We start from the raw sequence: 15,749 nt of genomic DNA on the forward strand, positions 1-15,749 counted from the left end.
ATCCCGCTTATACCATGGTCATTTGGAAAAATATATAATTTTTATAAAATGAACAGCTAGCCATGGATTATCCCGCTTATACCATGGTCATTTGGAAAAAAATATGATTATCCCTTATTTAATGCCCAACCAGCCGTGGATTATCCCGCTTATACCATGGTAATTAAAAAAAAAAAAAAAAGATTATCCCTTATTCAATGCACAGCTAGCCATGGATTATCCCGCTTATACCATGGTCATTTGAAAAAATATATAATTTTTATATAATGAACAGCTAGCCGTGGATTATCCCGCTCATACCATGGTCATTTGGAAAAAAATATGATTATCCCTTATTTAATGCCCAGCTAGCCGTGGATTATCCCGGTTATACCATGGTCATTTGAAAAAAAAATTATTATCCCTTATTCAATGCACAGCTAGTCGTGGATTATCCCGGTTATACCATGGTAATTTGGAAAAAAAAAATGATTATCCCTTATTCATTGCACAGCTAGTCGTGGATTATCCCGGTTATACCATGGTCATTTGGAAATAATTATGATTATCCCTAACACTGTAAAAAAAAAAAATTACAAATTAAGTTACCTGGTTGCCTTAAAATTTTGAGTTCATTGAAATTAAAAATTTGAGTTAATACAATGAACATTTGAGAATCGACATCACCCTTTATTCAAATATTATTAAAAGATTTTGTAAGAATATGGCGTACTTGTGCGTTTTATTTGTAATAATGCAGTGAAACATGCCAAATTGTGCTATTTTCATGATTTATCAATTTTTTTTTATTTATGTGGTTCAGATACAATAGTATTTTGAGTTTATTAACTCAAATTTTTTATTTCATTGAACTCAAAATTTTAAGGCAACCAGGTTACCTACTTTTTTTAAGTTAAACCAACAATATTTTTTTACAGTGTATTTAATGCACAGCTAGCCGTGGATTATCCCGCTTATACCATGGTCATTTGAAAATAATTATGATTATCCCTTATTTAATGCACAGCTAGCCGTGGATTATCCCGTTTCGGCTATACCATGGTCATTTGGGGGGAAAATATGATTATCCCTTATTTAATGCACAGCTAGCCGTGGATTATCCCTTACTTATTTTTTTACAGAGCAAAATTTCACTAAAATTGCAAACCATTTAATGCTAATGTAACAGGAAACAGTGATGTTAAAAAAAAAATGCTTTGTCTGATGGCAATTTATTATTTTGATTAATTTTTATTTTTGAAGGTAAGTGAAATTGCAAAATAGTTGTGACAAATAAATTGCTTAGTTGTTTTATTACATTATATTTTATATTCTATATTAATTTTAATTTGATTTAATTTAAAAAATATAACATGAAGTTGTAAAATAGCTGTGCAAAAGTTGTTAAATCCTAAATTAAGTCTAACCAAAATCGACTCCATTAATATTTTAAGCATTGCATGTCATAACTGCTCATCTGTTGTAGAAATGATGGACACTCTTGAGAGAAAAAGATTTCACGACAGTATGTTATTTGTGCTGATGTTTCTGATTAAGAGGTAGCAGTGTGTGACCTTTGGTCTACTTGTGACAAAAAATGTGTTAAACATGAAAAATGACTACTATTACTGCAGTTCAGTGTTGTGCTGTATATATTGAATCAGCTGATATCTTGACTGTTCAGGGTTGTCTTTCCCCACCTGACCGTACTTGGCTCCAGTTCAAAAGCTATGCAAAATGTGTGTGTGTCCTTGTAAGGGCCCCGACTAGACAAGAATCAACAAGCTTAACAGAGAGCAGCGTCGGACATGAGGCATTTACTGGTAAATACACTGCTGTTCTTCTTTATTCCTTCATGGTTAGCAACCCAACAGCTGTGAGATCAGGAAGAATCTACTCCTAAAATACTCGTGAAACAGGAACTAAGCTACAGAACGATACTCTGACCATCGAACTGCAGACGTTGTTTGGGAAACTAGTTTTTAGGTTGTAGTCTCATTTTTTGATGCAAACACATTTCGTGATTTGCTGTTGTAAAGATTTGGCATTTTTAGTGGCTGTTGAATGACTGATAGCCGTAAATGACCTCTAAAGAAAAGACTCGTTCAACGGTCACCTGATACTGTAGCTCAATTTATGAACTAACATTTGTTTGTCCTTTTATTCCAAAAAGTTTGATTGTGCACTGCAAACAAATCCTTTTTTATTTTGCCTTTTTTGTTTTTACTAATCAAACTCTAGTACTCTACATGGCATTAAAGCGATCAGAAGTGTGCTTGTAAACTCATCGTCTTCATTTTCTGCTTTAACCGTGTCCTCATATGAAACAGACACAACTGTTTTTTAAATGGACAGTCAGGAGGTCATGTCACCATTAGCCTCTCCACATTTAGCATGCGTACATGCAGACAAACACACACACACGCTGATGGGCAGTGAAGTAAAAAGGGGTGGGACATTCTCAGTCTAACCAACCAGTGTGTATTACACTCTGATTGGTTTGTTCCAGGTGCTGAAGTGCAGCAATTGGCTAAAACCACAGCACATAACTGCTCCACATGAGCTGAGATGACCTTCAGAACCATAAAATGTTACATTCAGTTTGCATGTTTTGTTCTTAAAGGGATAGTTCACCCCCCAAAAATACAATTCTCTCATTATTTACTCACATGTTGTTCCAAACCTGTATGACTTACTTTCTTCTGCTGAACACAAAAGACAATATTTTGAAGAATGTGGGTAACCAAAGAGTTGATGGACCCCATTGACCAAATAGGGAAAAAGTATTGGAAGTCAATGGGTCCCATCAACCGTCTGGTTACCAACATTCTTCAAAATATCTTCTATTGCATATCAGCAGAAGAAAGAAACTCGGTCACACTTCATATTGTGTGTCCTTAAAGGTGCACTATGTAAAACATTTTGAGTAAAATATCCAAAAACCACCAGGCCAGTGTTATATATTTTGTTCAGTTGAGTACTTACAATATCCCCAAATGTTTCCAACTATTTGTAAATCGTGATAAATTGCTATTTTAACCGAGGAACCGGGACGTGTGAGGGAGTCGCCTGTCAATGGCATCATATCTGCGTTACCCTCGGTTTCCGGTTTTATTTTGTGCTTTACTCTCACTGCAGTGTGAACAAGTGTCATAGCAGCCGCCGAGAGAACGTACAGAGTAACGTCATAACGTCATTGATTTCTCCCCGAGTCCTATCCCGAGTCTTTCCCACCGGCTGTGAGGGGAAGACCACATGTCCCAAGATTCTGTGCTCAAACGTGGCGTCATCAAACTCTGCCCTTGTTTTGAATAGGCGACCTCTAGCGGATGGAAAAGTTACATAGTGCACCTTTAACTACTAGTTACAATGTACTTATTGTGTTCATATTGTATTGCAAAGCACTTTTGCTGCTATTGAGGTGGGCTACAGGTTGGTTAGGGACAGGTTTGGTGGTATGGGTAGGTTTAAAAGGGAAGGGAAGGGTCAACAGTGTAATTATACACTCACCTAAAGGATTATTAGGAACACCTGTTCAATTTCTCATCAATGCAATTATCTAATCAACCAATCACATGGCAGTTGCTTCAATGCATTTAGGGGTGTAGTCCTGGTCAAGACAATCTCCTGAACTCCAAACTGAATGTCAGAATGGGAAAGAAAGGTGATTTAAGCAATTTTGAGCGTGGCATGGTTGTTGGTGCCAGACGGGCCGGTCTGAGTATTTCACAATCTGCTCAGTTACTGGGATTTTCACGCACAACCATTTCTAGGGTTTACAAAGAATGGTGTGAAAAGGGAAAACATCCAGTATGTGGCAGTCCTGTGGGCGAAAATGCCTTGTTGATGCTAGAGGTCAGAGGAGAATGGGCCGACTGATTGCAACTTTGACTGAAATAACCACTCGTTACAACCGAGGTATGCAGCAAAGCTTTTGTGAAGCCACAACACACACAACCTTGAGGCGGATGGGCTACAACAGCAGAAGATCCCACCGGGTACCACTCATCTCCACTACAAATAGGAAAAAGAGGCTACAATTTGCACAAGCTCACCAAAATTGGACAGTTGAAGACTGGAAAAATGTTGCCTGGTCTGATGAGTCTCGATTTCTGTTGAGACATTCAGATGGTAGAGTCAGAATTTTGCGCAAACAGAATGAGAACATGGATCCATCATGCCTTGTTACCACTGTGCAGGCTGGTGGTGGTGGTGTAATGGTGTGGGGGATGTTTTCTTGGCACACTTTAGGCCTCTTTGTGCCAATTGGGCATCGTTTAAATGCCACAGCCTACCTGAGCATTATTTCTGACCATGTCCATCCCTTTATGACCACCATGTGCCCATCCTCTGATGGCTACTTCCAGCAGGATAATGCACCATGTCACAAAGCTCGAATCATTTCAAATTAGTTTCTTGAACATGACAATGAGTTCACTGTACTAAAATGGCCCCCACAGTCACCAGATCTCAACCCAATAGAGCATCTTTGGGATGTGGTGGAACGGGAGCTTCGTGCCCAGGATGTGCATCCCACAAATCTCCATCAACTGCAAGATGCTATCCTATCAATATGGGCCAACATTTCTAAAGAATGCTTTCAGCACCTTGTTGAATCAATGCCACGTAGAATTAAGGCAGTTCTGAAGGCGAAAGGGGATCAAACACAGTATTAGTATGGTGTTCCTAATAATCCTTTAGGTGAGTGTAGATGTAATCACATAAATTAATTACAGCTAAATATATGTATGTAATAACATGTATGTACACAATAAGTGCATTATATGAAGTGATGCATTTAAATGTTATTACAGTACAACGCCTAATATAAAGTGGGACCAGAAACTCATAGAGGTTTGGAAGAAATTGAGAGTTAGTAAAAGATTACATCATTTTCATTTTTGGGTGAAATATCCCTTTAATGTACATGAAATAGATTACGTTAAAAACATATCGAGTGAGTTCTCTGAGACAAGCATATGCTTTTCACAAACGTGAAGCAGATATAAGCTAAAAATTCGGATTTGGAGACGGTTTTGACTTATATGCTGTTTAATGTTTGATTTTAAGCAATGCTTCAGTCTAGGGCTGTGTCCGAAATCGCATACTCTCTTGAGTAGGTAATTATTTTGAATAAGTAATTACTTAACAATCGCTTAAAAAAAAAGTTATATATGGTATGAATGTAACCTGGGCGTACTACATTTGCTACATACACTTTTGCTGCTATTGAGGTGGGATATGGGTTGGTTAGGGACAGGTTTGGTGGTGTGGGTAGGTTAGGTTTAAGAGTCAACAACAGTGTAAGTTGTAATTACAGAAATTATATACAGCCATAATTTTTGTAATATAAGTACAATATAAAAACATATGTAGATTTTTAATTTAAATGTTAGTACAAAGTAGTTAAAGACACTTAATATCAAGTGGGACAATTAAACAAAAAAAATTAACTACATTATAGGGGTAAGTTTCACAAGATGTGTTACTTGTCTTAGTAATTGTTTGTGAATTTACTAGCAATTTGAGAGTGAAATTTGTTTCTACACCAAATCTGGGATTTTTTAAAATACAACTGTCCATCTCAGATCGCCTGAAGATTATTGAATATGCTTCAATTTCTCACATCTTTAAAGTGTAATGAGACCGTGCTGAGGTAAAAATGTTGGCTTTTTTTAGTGTATTTCTCCTTCACTTTTTCAGAGTCTTCCACGTCTAGCCTCCCGGGCGTTTAGCACAACAGTCCGGCAAATGAAAAACAAGGTGCCGGATAAACAGAAGGTTTTCCTGGTAAGACATATTTCAGACTGACATGGTGTCAAAAATACAGACCTATACATTAAATATGAATCCGTTCAGAGAGTGCACTGACTTACATTTGCACAGATATGGAAATGAATCCAATAAAAACGATCTACATTTACAGGAGGATAACGGTCTGCCTATCCACATTAAAGGAGGCACTACAGACGTCCTTCTGTACCGTTTGACCATGACCATCACAGTAGCAGGTACAAAACCTCATGGTCAATCATGAAAATTCAGATTGACTTGTTGTTGTTTATTTAGGTTCATATAAAGCACATACCAGTATTAAGAAGTCTCCTTTTCCTTTGTGATTCTGTTTAGGCACTGGCTTTTCCTTGTACTGGCTGCTGTTTGCCTGTTTGCCCAAGGGTAAAGCATAATAACTTGAAACTGCATGATGCTGTATAAATCCATTTCATTTCAAAAACCTTGAGCAATAAAACACATATATGAAAGATGAATGTATTACATCCTACAAATGGGTCTCTATCATTGAGCAGTGTTTTATCACTACAGTACGCACCACCGTTCAAACGTTTGGGATCTAAGATTTGATCATGTTTTTGCAAGAAGTAATAATGTGCTTTTATAGGCGTCCTTTATGCTCATTAGATCAAAAATACAGTAAAAACTGTAATATTGTGAAATATCACAATTTAAAAAAAAATTATTCCTGTACATTTTCAGCATCTTCAGTGTCACATGATCCTTCACAAACCATTCTAATATTCTGATTTAATGCAAATACATAGTAGTTAAAGCTACCAATACAAAGTGTGATTAATATTTGTATGAAAATTGACAATTTTTTCAGGATTCGTTAATAAATAGAAAAAATAGCATTTTTTGTAACATTATAAATGCTTTTACTGTCAGTTTTGATCAACTGAATGCATCCTTGCTCCATAAAAGTATTAATTTCTTTCAAAAACCCTGACATCACTGTATCAATGACATGAATCAACAATACACACTTGGCGCCACCTACTGTCCACAGTAAAACATGGCTGAACTTTTAACTTGTAAATAGGTTTAGGGTTGTTCAGATACATTAATAAAATATGCCATAACTTAACACATTTCAAAATGAATTTCTGTTGTAAAAATGCTCACTGCTTAACAAGTTGGGCTTGTGCCACAATAAGAGCCAATGTTTAAAAGTTTCTGTCCAAAAATATATGAAACAATACTTTGAATATTATGCAAATGCTTTAATATCATTCTTAAAAGTCAGTTACATTTAATACAAAGATGAAAAAAGCCCTTTTTAACTGGTTTTGGCACAGCATGCATATAAGTGTGGTAAGATGAGGTAGCCTTGTAGCATTTAAAGAAATAAGACATATTTTGAGATAACCAGGGAAAAAAAATCCAGTTTTTATCAGGATTCAGGATAAAGTGACAGAACGGTATATGCATAAAAAAGTGTTTGCATCTAATAAACCTTCAAACCTGTGAAATCTTACACTGGGATCATCATACTTCACAAAAAACCTGTTTTTTCACATATGGTGCTGTATGACAATTTAACACTGGGCATTATGAACATTATTATGAACTCTGTCCCCTGCTAGTCATAATTATATAACAAAATCAACTATTCAATTCAGTAAATGTAATTATTTTTTAAGATGCAGAATGCAAATATACACTACCATTCAAAAGTTTGTGGTCACTGTTTTGGAAATATTATTCCCATTTAAAGTAACTATTTCTAATTGAATATATTTTAAAATGTCATTATTTCTGTGAATGCAAAGCTGAATTTTCAGCATCATTACTCCAGTCTTCAGTGTCACATGATCCTTCAGAAATCATAGTAATGATGATTTGCTGATCAAATATTTGTGTGTGAATTTTTCAGGATTCTTTGATGAATTGAAATTTCAAACGAACAGCATTTATGTGAAAGAGAAATCTTTTGTTACATTATAAATTAAATGTACTGTCACTTCAGGTCAATTTAAGGCATCCTTGCTAAATAAAAGTATAATTTCTTTCAAAATCTAAACTTTTGAACTGTAGTGTTTCACTGACATGAATCAAAAATATGCACTTGGCGCCACCTACTGTCCACAGCAAAACATGGCTGAACTTCTAACTTTACTTAAAGGGATAGTTCTCCCAAAAATGAAAATTAGTCCATGATTTACTCATCCTCAAGTCATCCTAGGTGTATATGACTTTCTTCTTTCAGATGAATAAAATCAGTTATATTAAAAAAGCTGGCTCTGCCAAGCTTTATAATGGCAGTGAATTGTTGCCTCGTTTATGAAGTTCATAAAAGTGCATCTATCCATCATATAACTGCTCCACACGTCTCTGGGGGGCTAATAAAGGCCTTCTGAAGCAAAGTGGCGCATTTGTGTAAGAAAAATGTCTATATATAAAACTTTATAGACTAAAATAACTAACTCCGGCGGAAAGCTGTACGCAATTCGACTTGCGATAAAAGAGTAACCCATAATGCAATGTATAGAAGCATCGCAAGCTTTGACATCTCTTTGCGGATAGGGCTGGGCAACAAACTCCAGCTCTTCTTCTCTTATATCGAAATCCTCCGCTATTTCTCTTTAAAAATTCTCGTTTTAGACTCTAATTCATGAGCTGTGTTTTGTTTTGCTCTATCCTCTGTGCTTCTGTGTTCGTCAATACACATACATCAAGGGTCAAGGGTCAAGGTTTACTCTTTTGCTGTAAATCGATGCGTATGGCAATCCGCCGGAAGTTAGTTATTTTAGTCTATAAAGTTTTAAATATGGATATTTGTCTTACACAAACGTGCCACTCCGCTTCAGAAGGCCTTTATTAACCCTGGAGCCGTGTGGAGCAGTTATATGATGGATAGATGCACTTTTATGGACTTCATAAACAAAGAAACAATGGCCAGAACATTTTTTATATAATCAAATTATATTCGTCTGAAAGAAGAATGTCATATACACCTAGGATGAGGGTGTGTAAATCATGGGCTAATTTTCATTTTTGGGTGAACTATCCCTTTAACTGATCCAAAATTTTGAATAATAGTGCAAATCTTTTGTCAGTTTTAGTGCAGACATTACCAGTGCATTAAAATCCTGTTAGACAGACAAAAGCTGATCCCGTCATACTGTCCCGTGCGTTTGCGATATTCCTTCCATTTTCTCAGGCATGGAGATAGAGGCGTACATGGTTGCCTTTCCCACGATGCTCTAGTCTAGCGCAAGAAGCGAATGCTCATCTTGTGATCAATGTTGACCTTCTCCAGAGACTGATACAAAGCAATAAACAGGTCGAAACACAAGTATTAGCAATCGTATTCCACTGACATCACAACAGGCGCTTTTGTCAAACGCCGTGAATGCAGAATGTCGGCCGATACCTTTCGAAACTCCTCAAAAGATATTGCGTCATCGCGGTCTAGATCTGCTTCCTGTATAGTGCGGTCTGCTATGCTCTCCAGCTGCTCCTCTGTCACCTGCATCCCCAGCATGTCCTGGAGAACCTGTCAATCAGTCATGTTCAGTTGGTGAGAAGACAGCAGAACATCTCACAACATGAATGAAGAAACTACTGACCTTTAAAAGCTCGTCTCTGGAAATCTTGCCATCCTTGTCCTGGTCATACATTTGAAACGCAACTACAGGAATGGAGAACCAGGCGAGAGAGAAAGGAATCATTTCAACTCAAATCAATATTTCATATCCATTTATTTCTTTACTTTGGTGAACAACAGTGTTATAAGCAGGATATTGCACATTCTCATTCTCATAAAATAAACCCTTTCACAATGATACATCTCCATTATTGACCGCCTGGATGTACATTATCCGTTCCATTACTGAGAGGATGTGGTTAATTTTCCAGGTAAAAGCGAAAGCAAACATACATTTGAGTTTGTTGCTCCTGCTATTAATGGGTTCAGGAGAATTGGGGTCTTTGGGTCGGTCCTTGTCAACGGGCCGGAAATGCGCCAGGATCTTCACGAAAGCGTTGAAGTCCACCGTTTCCATTCTGAGAGTGACATCATTATTTATATCAACAAGATACAATCACAGTTTATGATTTTGGTAACTGAAAAACAGCTTTTTGAGAAATGTACACATGCAGTATCAATGCAGTCTGAACAAAAGGCAACTCGACTAATCATAGTTTGTCTTTTAAAGAGGTCACGAACTGAGAAATCACATATTCCTTTTTGACATATAAGAGGTCATCATATTATAAGAATATCCTGTAAGTTACAGAACTGAAAACGTCCTTGTTAGTCCAAAAACAGCTTTTATTGTTACCAAGCCCAAAGAACGACTCATTGTGGAATGTGCCTATCTAGATGCCTATCTGCAACTTTGGCCCCGCCCACTGGTGTGTTAGTGAGATGACGAGGAGAGAAGAGCTCCTCAAAGGATCGCTAGGATGCTAAGAATGCTAGGACTGTGGTTATTTCTTTTCAACAATGTGAATGTCTCAGTTGAGCATTATTTATTTGTATGCGGTACATTTCACTGTGGATTCTTTTTGAAAATCATAGTTTTTGCTCAGGCTTTGCAAACACACTTTTACGGACTTGACAGTAATGCCACAACATGTAAATAAGTGTACGTGTCAAAATGTAAAATGTAAGTGTCAGTAAATCAAACCAGCGACTAAACGCTCAACTTCACATTGTTTCTCTTAATAGAATGAAAATATTCTGTAATTTAAACTGTGAATAAATTATAGACAGAAAGCCATCAAAGAACGCTCCCTTTGCAATCGCTGGAGCTGTCAATCAAACAGCGCAAGTTTATCAGTGACTCGCGCCAAAACTCCCGTAATACTGAACAAATCTCTTATTTACTTTGTCTTTGCAATGTTAGTTATGATGAAAGCATTTGTTAGTGTGCAGAAATCGAGTTGCAATGACGAGATCACAGCATTCATGCGCTCAACATGTTTGTGATCGGCTAACGCTCATCACTGCAACCTTTCATGCCACGATCTAAATATAATGCTATAATCAACACTTTTCACGATTAGTTAACCTTGAGAGCTGTAATAGTAAAAACGTGCTAAATGTTTTTGAGTGAGTTATACATGTAATACTAGCTATTTCATATGCAAAGACGTCAGCCAATCACAGCAGAGGCCGTTTACACTGAAGTCTCACAGTAGACACGCCCCTTCAAACAGAGCCTTCGGATCAGAGGACTAAAATCTGGGTAAGAAACGTTTTGGAGTAAAAATCATCTTGACATTATACACTGTATAAAATTTGAGGTCTCCAATAGAACATTTTCTGGTGACTGATCACATCTAATTTTTTTAGTTGGCCAAATTGAATTTCTGTGAATAAAATTGTATCAATTTACAGAAATTCAGTTTGGCTAACTGAAAAATTTAGATGTGATCAGTCACTAGAAAATTTTCAATTGGAGAGGCCGGAAATTTTTTACAGTGTAAGTTCACCACAGGAAACATAAAACAATGCAGTTCATGACCCCTTTAAGGGGTGGTGATATCCAAAATAAATTATAGCCTACCACAATAATAGGTCAGCATGAAAAAAAAATACTTAAATAGATCGCGCCAGCCTCATGTTAGAGTGTTTTATGTTAGAATCCAACATTCAAGACTTCAATGTGAACATCAATTATTTTCAATCCTCTAAAATATCACTTTGTAGCTTATGCCAAGATTCGTTACCCTTGGGAGAAGAAGGCACCTATTATTCTGTCTCCTATGGGGTTCATTGCCAGCTCCTTTATGGCTCCAAAATCCTGGGGACTATTTGAGAACGAGACAGGAGGAACGAGCAAATGTTTTTGAAATTACAAGTGAAATCTTAACTGAGGCGGTGTCATGGATAACACATCAGTCTAAACATCAGCCTCACCAGAGATGACCTCGTCCTTCTTTATCCAGAGCATTGAAACGATCATACAGGCGAATAATGTGAGCAGGCGAGACTGGAAAAGAGAAAGTCTCATATTATGAATTGTTTCACTGAAGCCCTGCGAGCATCATGACTCAACAAATAACAAAAGAGTGCATCAATTCCAATGGACCGTGAACAAATTGAATTGACCATTTAATCAATTCTCTTCTATAACAAACCTCACTGACATTCATTAGTGTATTTTATTTCTATATTTCTCAACATATACACATAGGCTACTATCTGTGCAATACACAGAGGATTTGTGTATCGTTGGTTTGCAACTGTGGAGTAAAGTCTCATGACCTAAACACCTGTCACTGTCAATCTAGGACAGTTTCTGCTCATGCACCCGAATTTACACCCACACTTTGAGATACTTTTATTTTAGCGACCATATGAGCATGAACGTTACAAGCACTAATGACAACAAATGTGCAGATACAATTGTTGTTTTGTTTGTTTGCTCGTTCAAGCGCGACAACAACAAAACGCCAGTAATAAAACACAACTATGTCACTCACAGCCCGTTTCTTGCATCAACTCCTCGGCGTTTGGGATTTTTAATAGGGTGGAGCGCGTCGAACCCATTTTATATTATGTATTGACAGCTTTTAAACATGCAAGTTAACGTTATCCCATACCCAGATAGCTGAGAGCAAAAACTGACGAAAACTAAGAAGTCACGACATTAAAAATCCGATTTTAGAAGTTGCTAAATGTTAACGGGATGTTTGCATACGCCACTGTTTCTTGTGCTCGCTCAGAATAGGATAATTTATACTCTGTCTGTGCACAGATTACACAACGCCCAATACACTAACGCAATCTGATTCTTTTGAGTCGAATCTGTTCAATGAATCCCGTCTGAGCGGTCGAATGATTCACTGAGTGATTCAACCAAGAGTCGTTTTTGTTCGAACGACTCGTAATGAGCCAAAGCAGAATGCAAAAATGTTATAAATACAAAGTAGTATTCATGTTATATCAATACACTTACGAAGCAAAATTACACTTTACATTTAACGTGCAAAGCTTTTGTAGACAAGACAGTTATTTTTTAGTTTATATGTTTAAGAGATAAATCATTGTTGCAACTAAATTCGGACACATGAAGTGACAATAAACATTCTTTCAAATAAAACCACAACACACACACACACACACACACACACACACACACACACAAAAGTGGATTTACACAAAGTGAGAAAGTCAAAAAGCGTTAGGTTGTCCCCCACTTCCCGGTTAACATGAACCAATAATGAACTAAAGATTGTATTTATTTTTGTTAATGTTAATTTCAACATTTCCTAATACTTAATTAAAATATTTTTAAACATTAGTTAATGCACTGTGACCTAACATGAACAAACCACAGCTGTGTTTTTATTAACTAACGTTTACAAAAATTAACAAATAATGTATTGCTCATTCATGTTAAAGGGGTGGTAAACCACGATTTCACTATTCTAACTTTAGCTAGCGTGTAATGTTGCTGCTTGAGCATAAACAACATCTGCAAAGTTACAACGTTCAAAGTTTAAAGCAAAGGGAGATATTTGCTTTTAAAGAAATCAGTTTCTAAGAACTACAGCAAACGGCCAGTAGGCGACTACACACATTCCTCCAGGGTTGGTGACATCAACAGGCTCAATATTTACATAAACCCCTCCTCCGAGAAGATTAAATAAGGGGGGGTGAGGCCATTTTGTATCGCGGCGCTGTTGTGGTATAGTTAGGCTGGAGTGTTGTTGCCGCGATGCTGAGGAAACGCTGTTATTTTCATCCGGATTGCAGGTCTGGGGTACTTGCTCTGTTCAGCCTTCCTTGGGACGGGGGTGCGTTGCAGAGCGTTTAACATACAGCATGTTGCACGTGTGTTTGAGTCAGCGGGGAATCAGGCGCGCGCAGGGCTCCCTGCAGCACATCTAACAGAGGAAAACATCCACCGTCTTCGCGATTTCAATGCCGGATTTGCACAACGTCAGCTGCGTGAAAAAAACACTGCCGGTGCGTGGATGCACGACGCGCGCGCTGCATATTTCACGGAGGACAACACAAACTTCCACAAACTTTGCGAGTTCAATACAGGATATGCACCACGGCGTGTCCTGAAAGCTGGATTTACAAACAGAAGCTGTTTACGGGCCACAACCTGTAAGTCTGATTTATTTTTCATCGATGTGTTTTCCTGTAATAGGTTGTAGCAAGGAAGTAAACAGATGACAGCGCTGTTCTGCAAACCAGTCTGTTAAATGCTCATTCATACTTAACGTTATCCGACGAACACCTAACATTACAAACACTAACGTTAAAATCTCAACAGCGAACTTGGCATTAGTGTAAATGATTCTTTGATTAGAGCTTTTATGTATTGTTTATCTCCAGGCATGCTAAACATGGTTCTGTGTGTGATTTGGCTAACTTACTAGTAAAGCCAGTGTTTGGTGTTCGTTTTGGGTTAGTTCTTGCGACAGATATTTGGCTATAATCGTTCTAAAAATACAAAAGTTAAAGTGCCATTCAGTAGCGATCATTATAGACCCGCAGTCTTTACTCTTGAGGACTGAACAGGTTCTGCTCGATCATCTTCACTCAAATGTTCTGGGTCTGATTCGGGCTCATATGGTTTTATTGACGCCGTTGTTTCTAATACTGACCAAAGCACAGCCTCCGGTAAGGGGCGTGACATTTCCGACAACCGTGCACTATGCGGTTAGCGAATCACAACACACTGGGCCAGCTAACCAATCAGAGCCCACTGCGTATTTTTGAGGGACTGGCTTCATACAACCCGGAAAGCATCAGACCGTTTTACAAGGAGGGACAGAGCAGTGTAGAATAAAGGTCAAATATATGAAAAATAAGGCAATTTTTTTTTAAACGAAGCATGAACACATGTTACAGTGCACCCCACAAACACAGTCAAGCCTTCAAAAGAATGTGTTTTACCTCCCCTTTAATGCATTAACTAATGTTAACTAATGAAACCGTAGTGTAAAGTGTTACCAAAACATGTATCAGAAAAGCATATTTCTAATATAAAAAATATGCTTTTATTGTAATATTTGTTGACTAAGTTTGGTTGAATGGTCTGTTATAGGTTACTTTATACACTCACCTAAAGAGTTAGGAACACCTGTTCAATTTCTAATTAATGCAATTATCTAATCAACCAATCACATGGCAGTTGCTTCAATGCATTTAGGGGTGTATTCCTGGTCAAGACAATCTCCTGAACTCCAAACTGAATGTCAGAATGGGAAAGAAAGGTGATTTAAGCAATTTTGAGCGTGGCATGGTTGTTGGTGCCAGACGGGCCGGTCTGAGTATTTCACAATCTGCTCAGTTACTGGGATTTTCACGCACAACCATTTCTAGGGTTTAGAAAGAATTGTGTGAAAAGGGAAAAACATCCAGTATGTGGCAGTCCTGTGGGAGAAAATGCCTTGTTGATGCTAGAGGTCAGAGGAGAATGGGCCGACTGATTCAAGCTGATAGAAGAGCAACTTTGACTGAAATAACCACTCGTTACAACCGAGGTATGCAGCAAAGCTTTTGTGAAGCCACAACACGCACAACCTTGAGGCGGATGGGCTACAACAGCAGAAGACCCCACCGGGTACCACTCATCTCCACTACAAATAGGAAAAAGAGGCTACAATTTGCACGAGCTCACCAAAATTGGACAGTTGAAGACTGGAAAAATGTTGCCTGGTCTGATGAGTCTCGATTTCTGTTGAGACATTCAGAGTCAGAATTTGGCGTAAACAGAATGAGAACATGGATCCATCATGCCTTGTTACCACTGTGCAGGCTGGTGGTGGTGGTGTAATGGTGTGGGTGATGTTTTCTTGGCACACTTTTAGGCCCCTTAGTGCCAATTGGGCATCGTTTAAATGCCACGGCCTACCTGAGCATTGTTTCTGACCATGTCCATCCCTTTATGACCACCATGTACCCATCCTCTGATGGCTACTTCCAGCAGGATAATGCACCATGTCACAAAGCTTGAATCCTTTCAAATTAGTTTCTTGAACATGACAATGAGTTCACTGTA

The 15,749-nt window shown here is 37.8% G+C and overlaps 2 protein-coding genes across 2 annotated transcripts; one reads left to right on the forward strand and one right to left on the reverse strand.

Annotated features, from left to right (window-relative positions):
* Window positions 1-1,668: 1,668 nt before the first annotated feature.
* Window positions 1,669-8,005, forward strand: cox7a1 (cytochrome c oxidase subunit 7A1). Its single transcript, XM_079822673.1, has 4 exons — window positions 1,669-1,802; window positions 5,683-5,769; window positions 5,906-5,990; window positions 6,109-8,005. Exons 1-4 carry the CDS (start codon window positions 1,788-1,790, stop codon window positions 6,165-6,167), a joined length of 246 nt encoding a protein of 81 aa, XP_079678799.1. The 5' UTR covers window positions 1,669-1,787; the 3' UTR covers window positions 6,168-8,005.
* chp2 (calcineurin-like EF-hand protein 2) lies at window positions 6,511-12,541 on the reverse strand. Its single transcript, XM_079822670.1, has 7 exons — window positions 12,211-12,541; window positions 11,645-11,717; window positions 11,455-11,535; window positions 9,659-9,783; window positions 9,348-9,409; window positions 9,152-9,274; window positions 6,511-9,040 (listed from the first exon to the last, which is right to left on the reverse strand). Exons 1-7 carry the CDS (start codon window positions 12,275-12,277, stop codon window positions 8,987-8,989), a joined length of 585 nt encoding a protein of 194 aa, XP_079678796.1. The 5' UTR covers window positions 12,278-12,541; the 3' UTR covers window positions 6,511-8,986.
* Between the last annotated feature and the right edge of the window lie 3,208 nt (window positions 12,542-15,749).

Source organism: Gobio gobio (genome assembly GCF_949357685.1).
Source record: "Gobio gobio genome assembly, chromosome: 8".
In the NCBI taxonomy this organism is placed as follows: Eukaryota; Metazoa; Chordata; class Actinopteri; order Cypriniformes; family Gobionidae; genus Gobio; species Gobio gobio.

Bases quoted from the DNA above. Each gene is read 5' to 3' on its own strand.
- cox7a1 (XM_079822673.1), top strand. The intron at 5,770-5,905 runs GTAAGACATATT...CTACATTTACAG, and splicing joins ATAAACAGAAGGTTTTCCTG to GAGGATAACGGTCTGCCTAT. The intron at 5,991-6,108 runs GTACAAAACCTC...GATTCTGTTTAG, and splicing joins CATGACCATCACAGTAGCAG to GCACTGGCTTTTCCTTGTAC.
- chp2 (XM_079822670.1), bottom strand. From the start codon at position 12,277: ATGGGTTCGACGCGCTCCACCCTATTAAAAATCCCAAACGCCGAGGAG. The intron at 9,784-11,454 runs GTAACGAATCTT...TGTCACTCTCAG, and splicing joins GGTGCCTTCTTCTCCCAAGG to AATGGAAACGGTGGACTTCA. The intron at 9,410-9,658 runs GTATGTTTGCTT...CCATTCCTGTAG, and splicing joins CAGGAGCAACAAACTCAAAT to TTGCGTTTCAAATGTATGAC.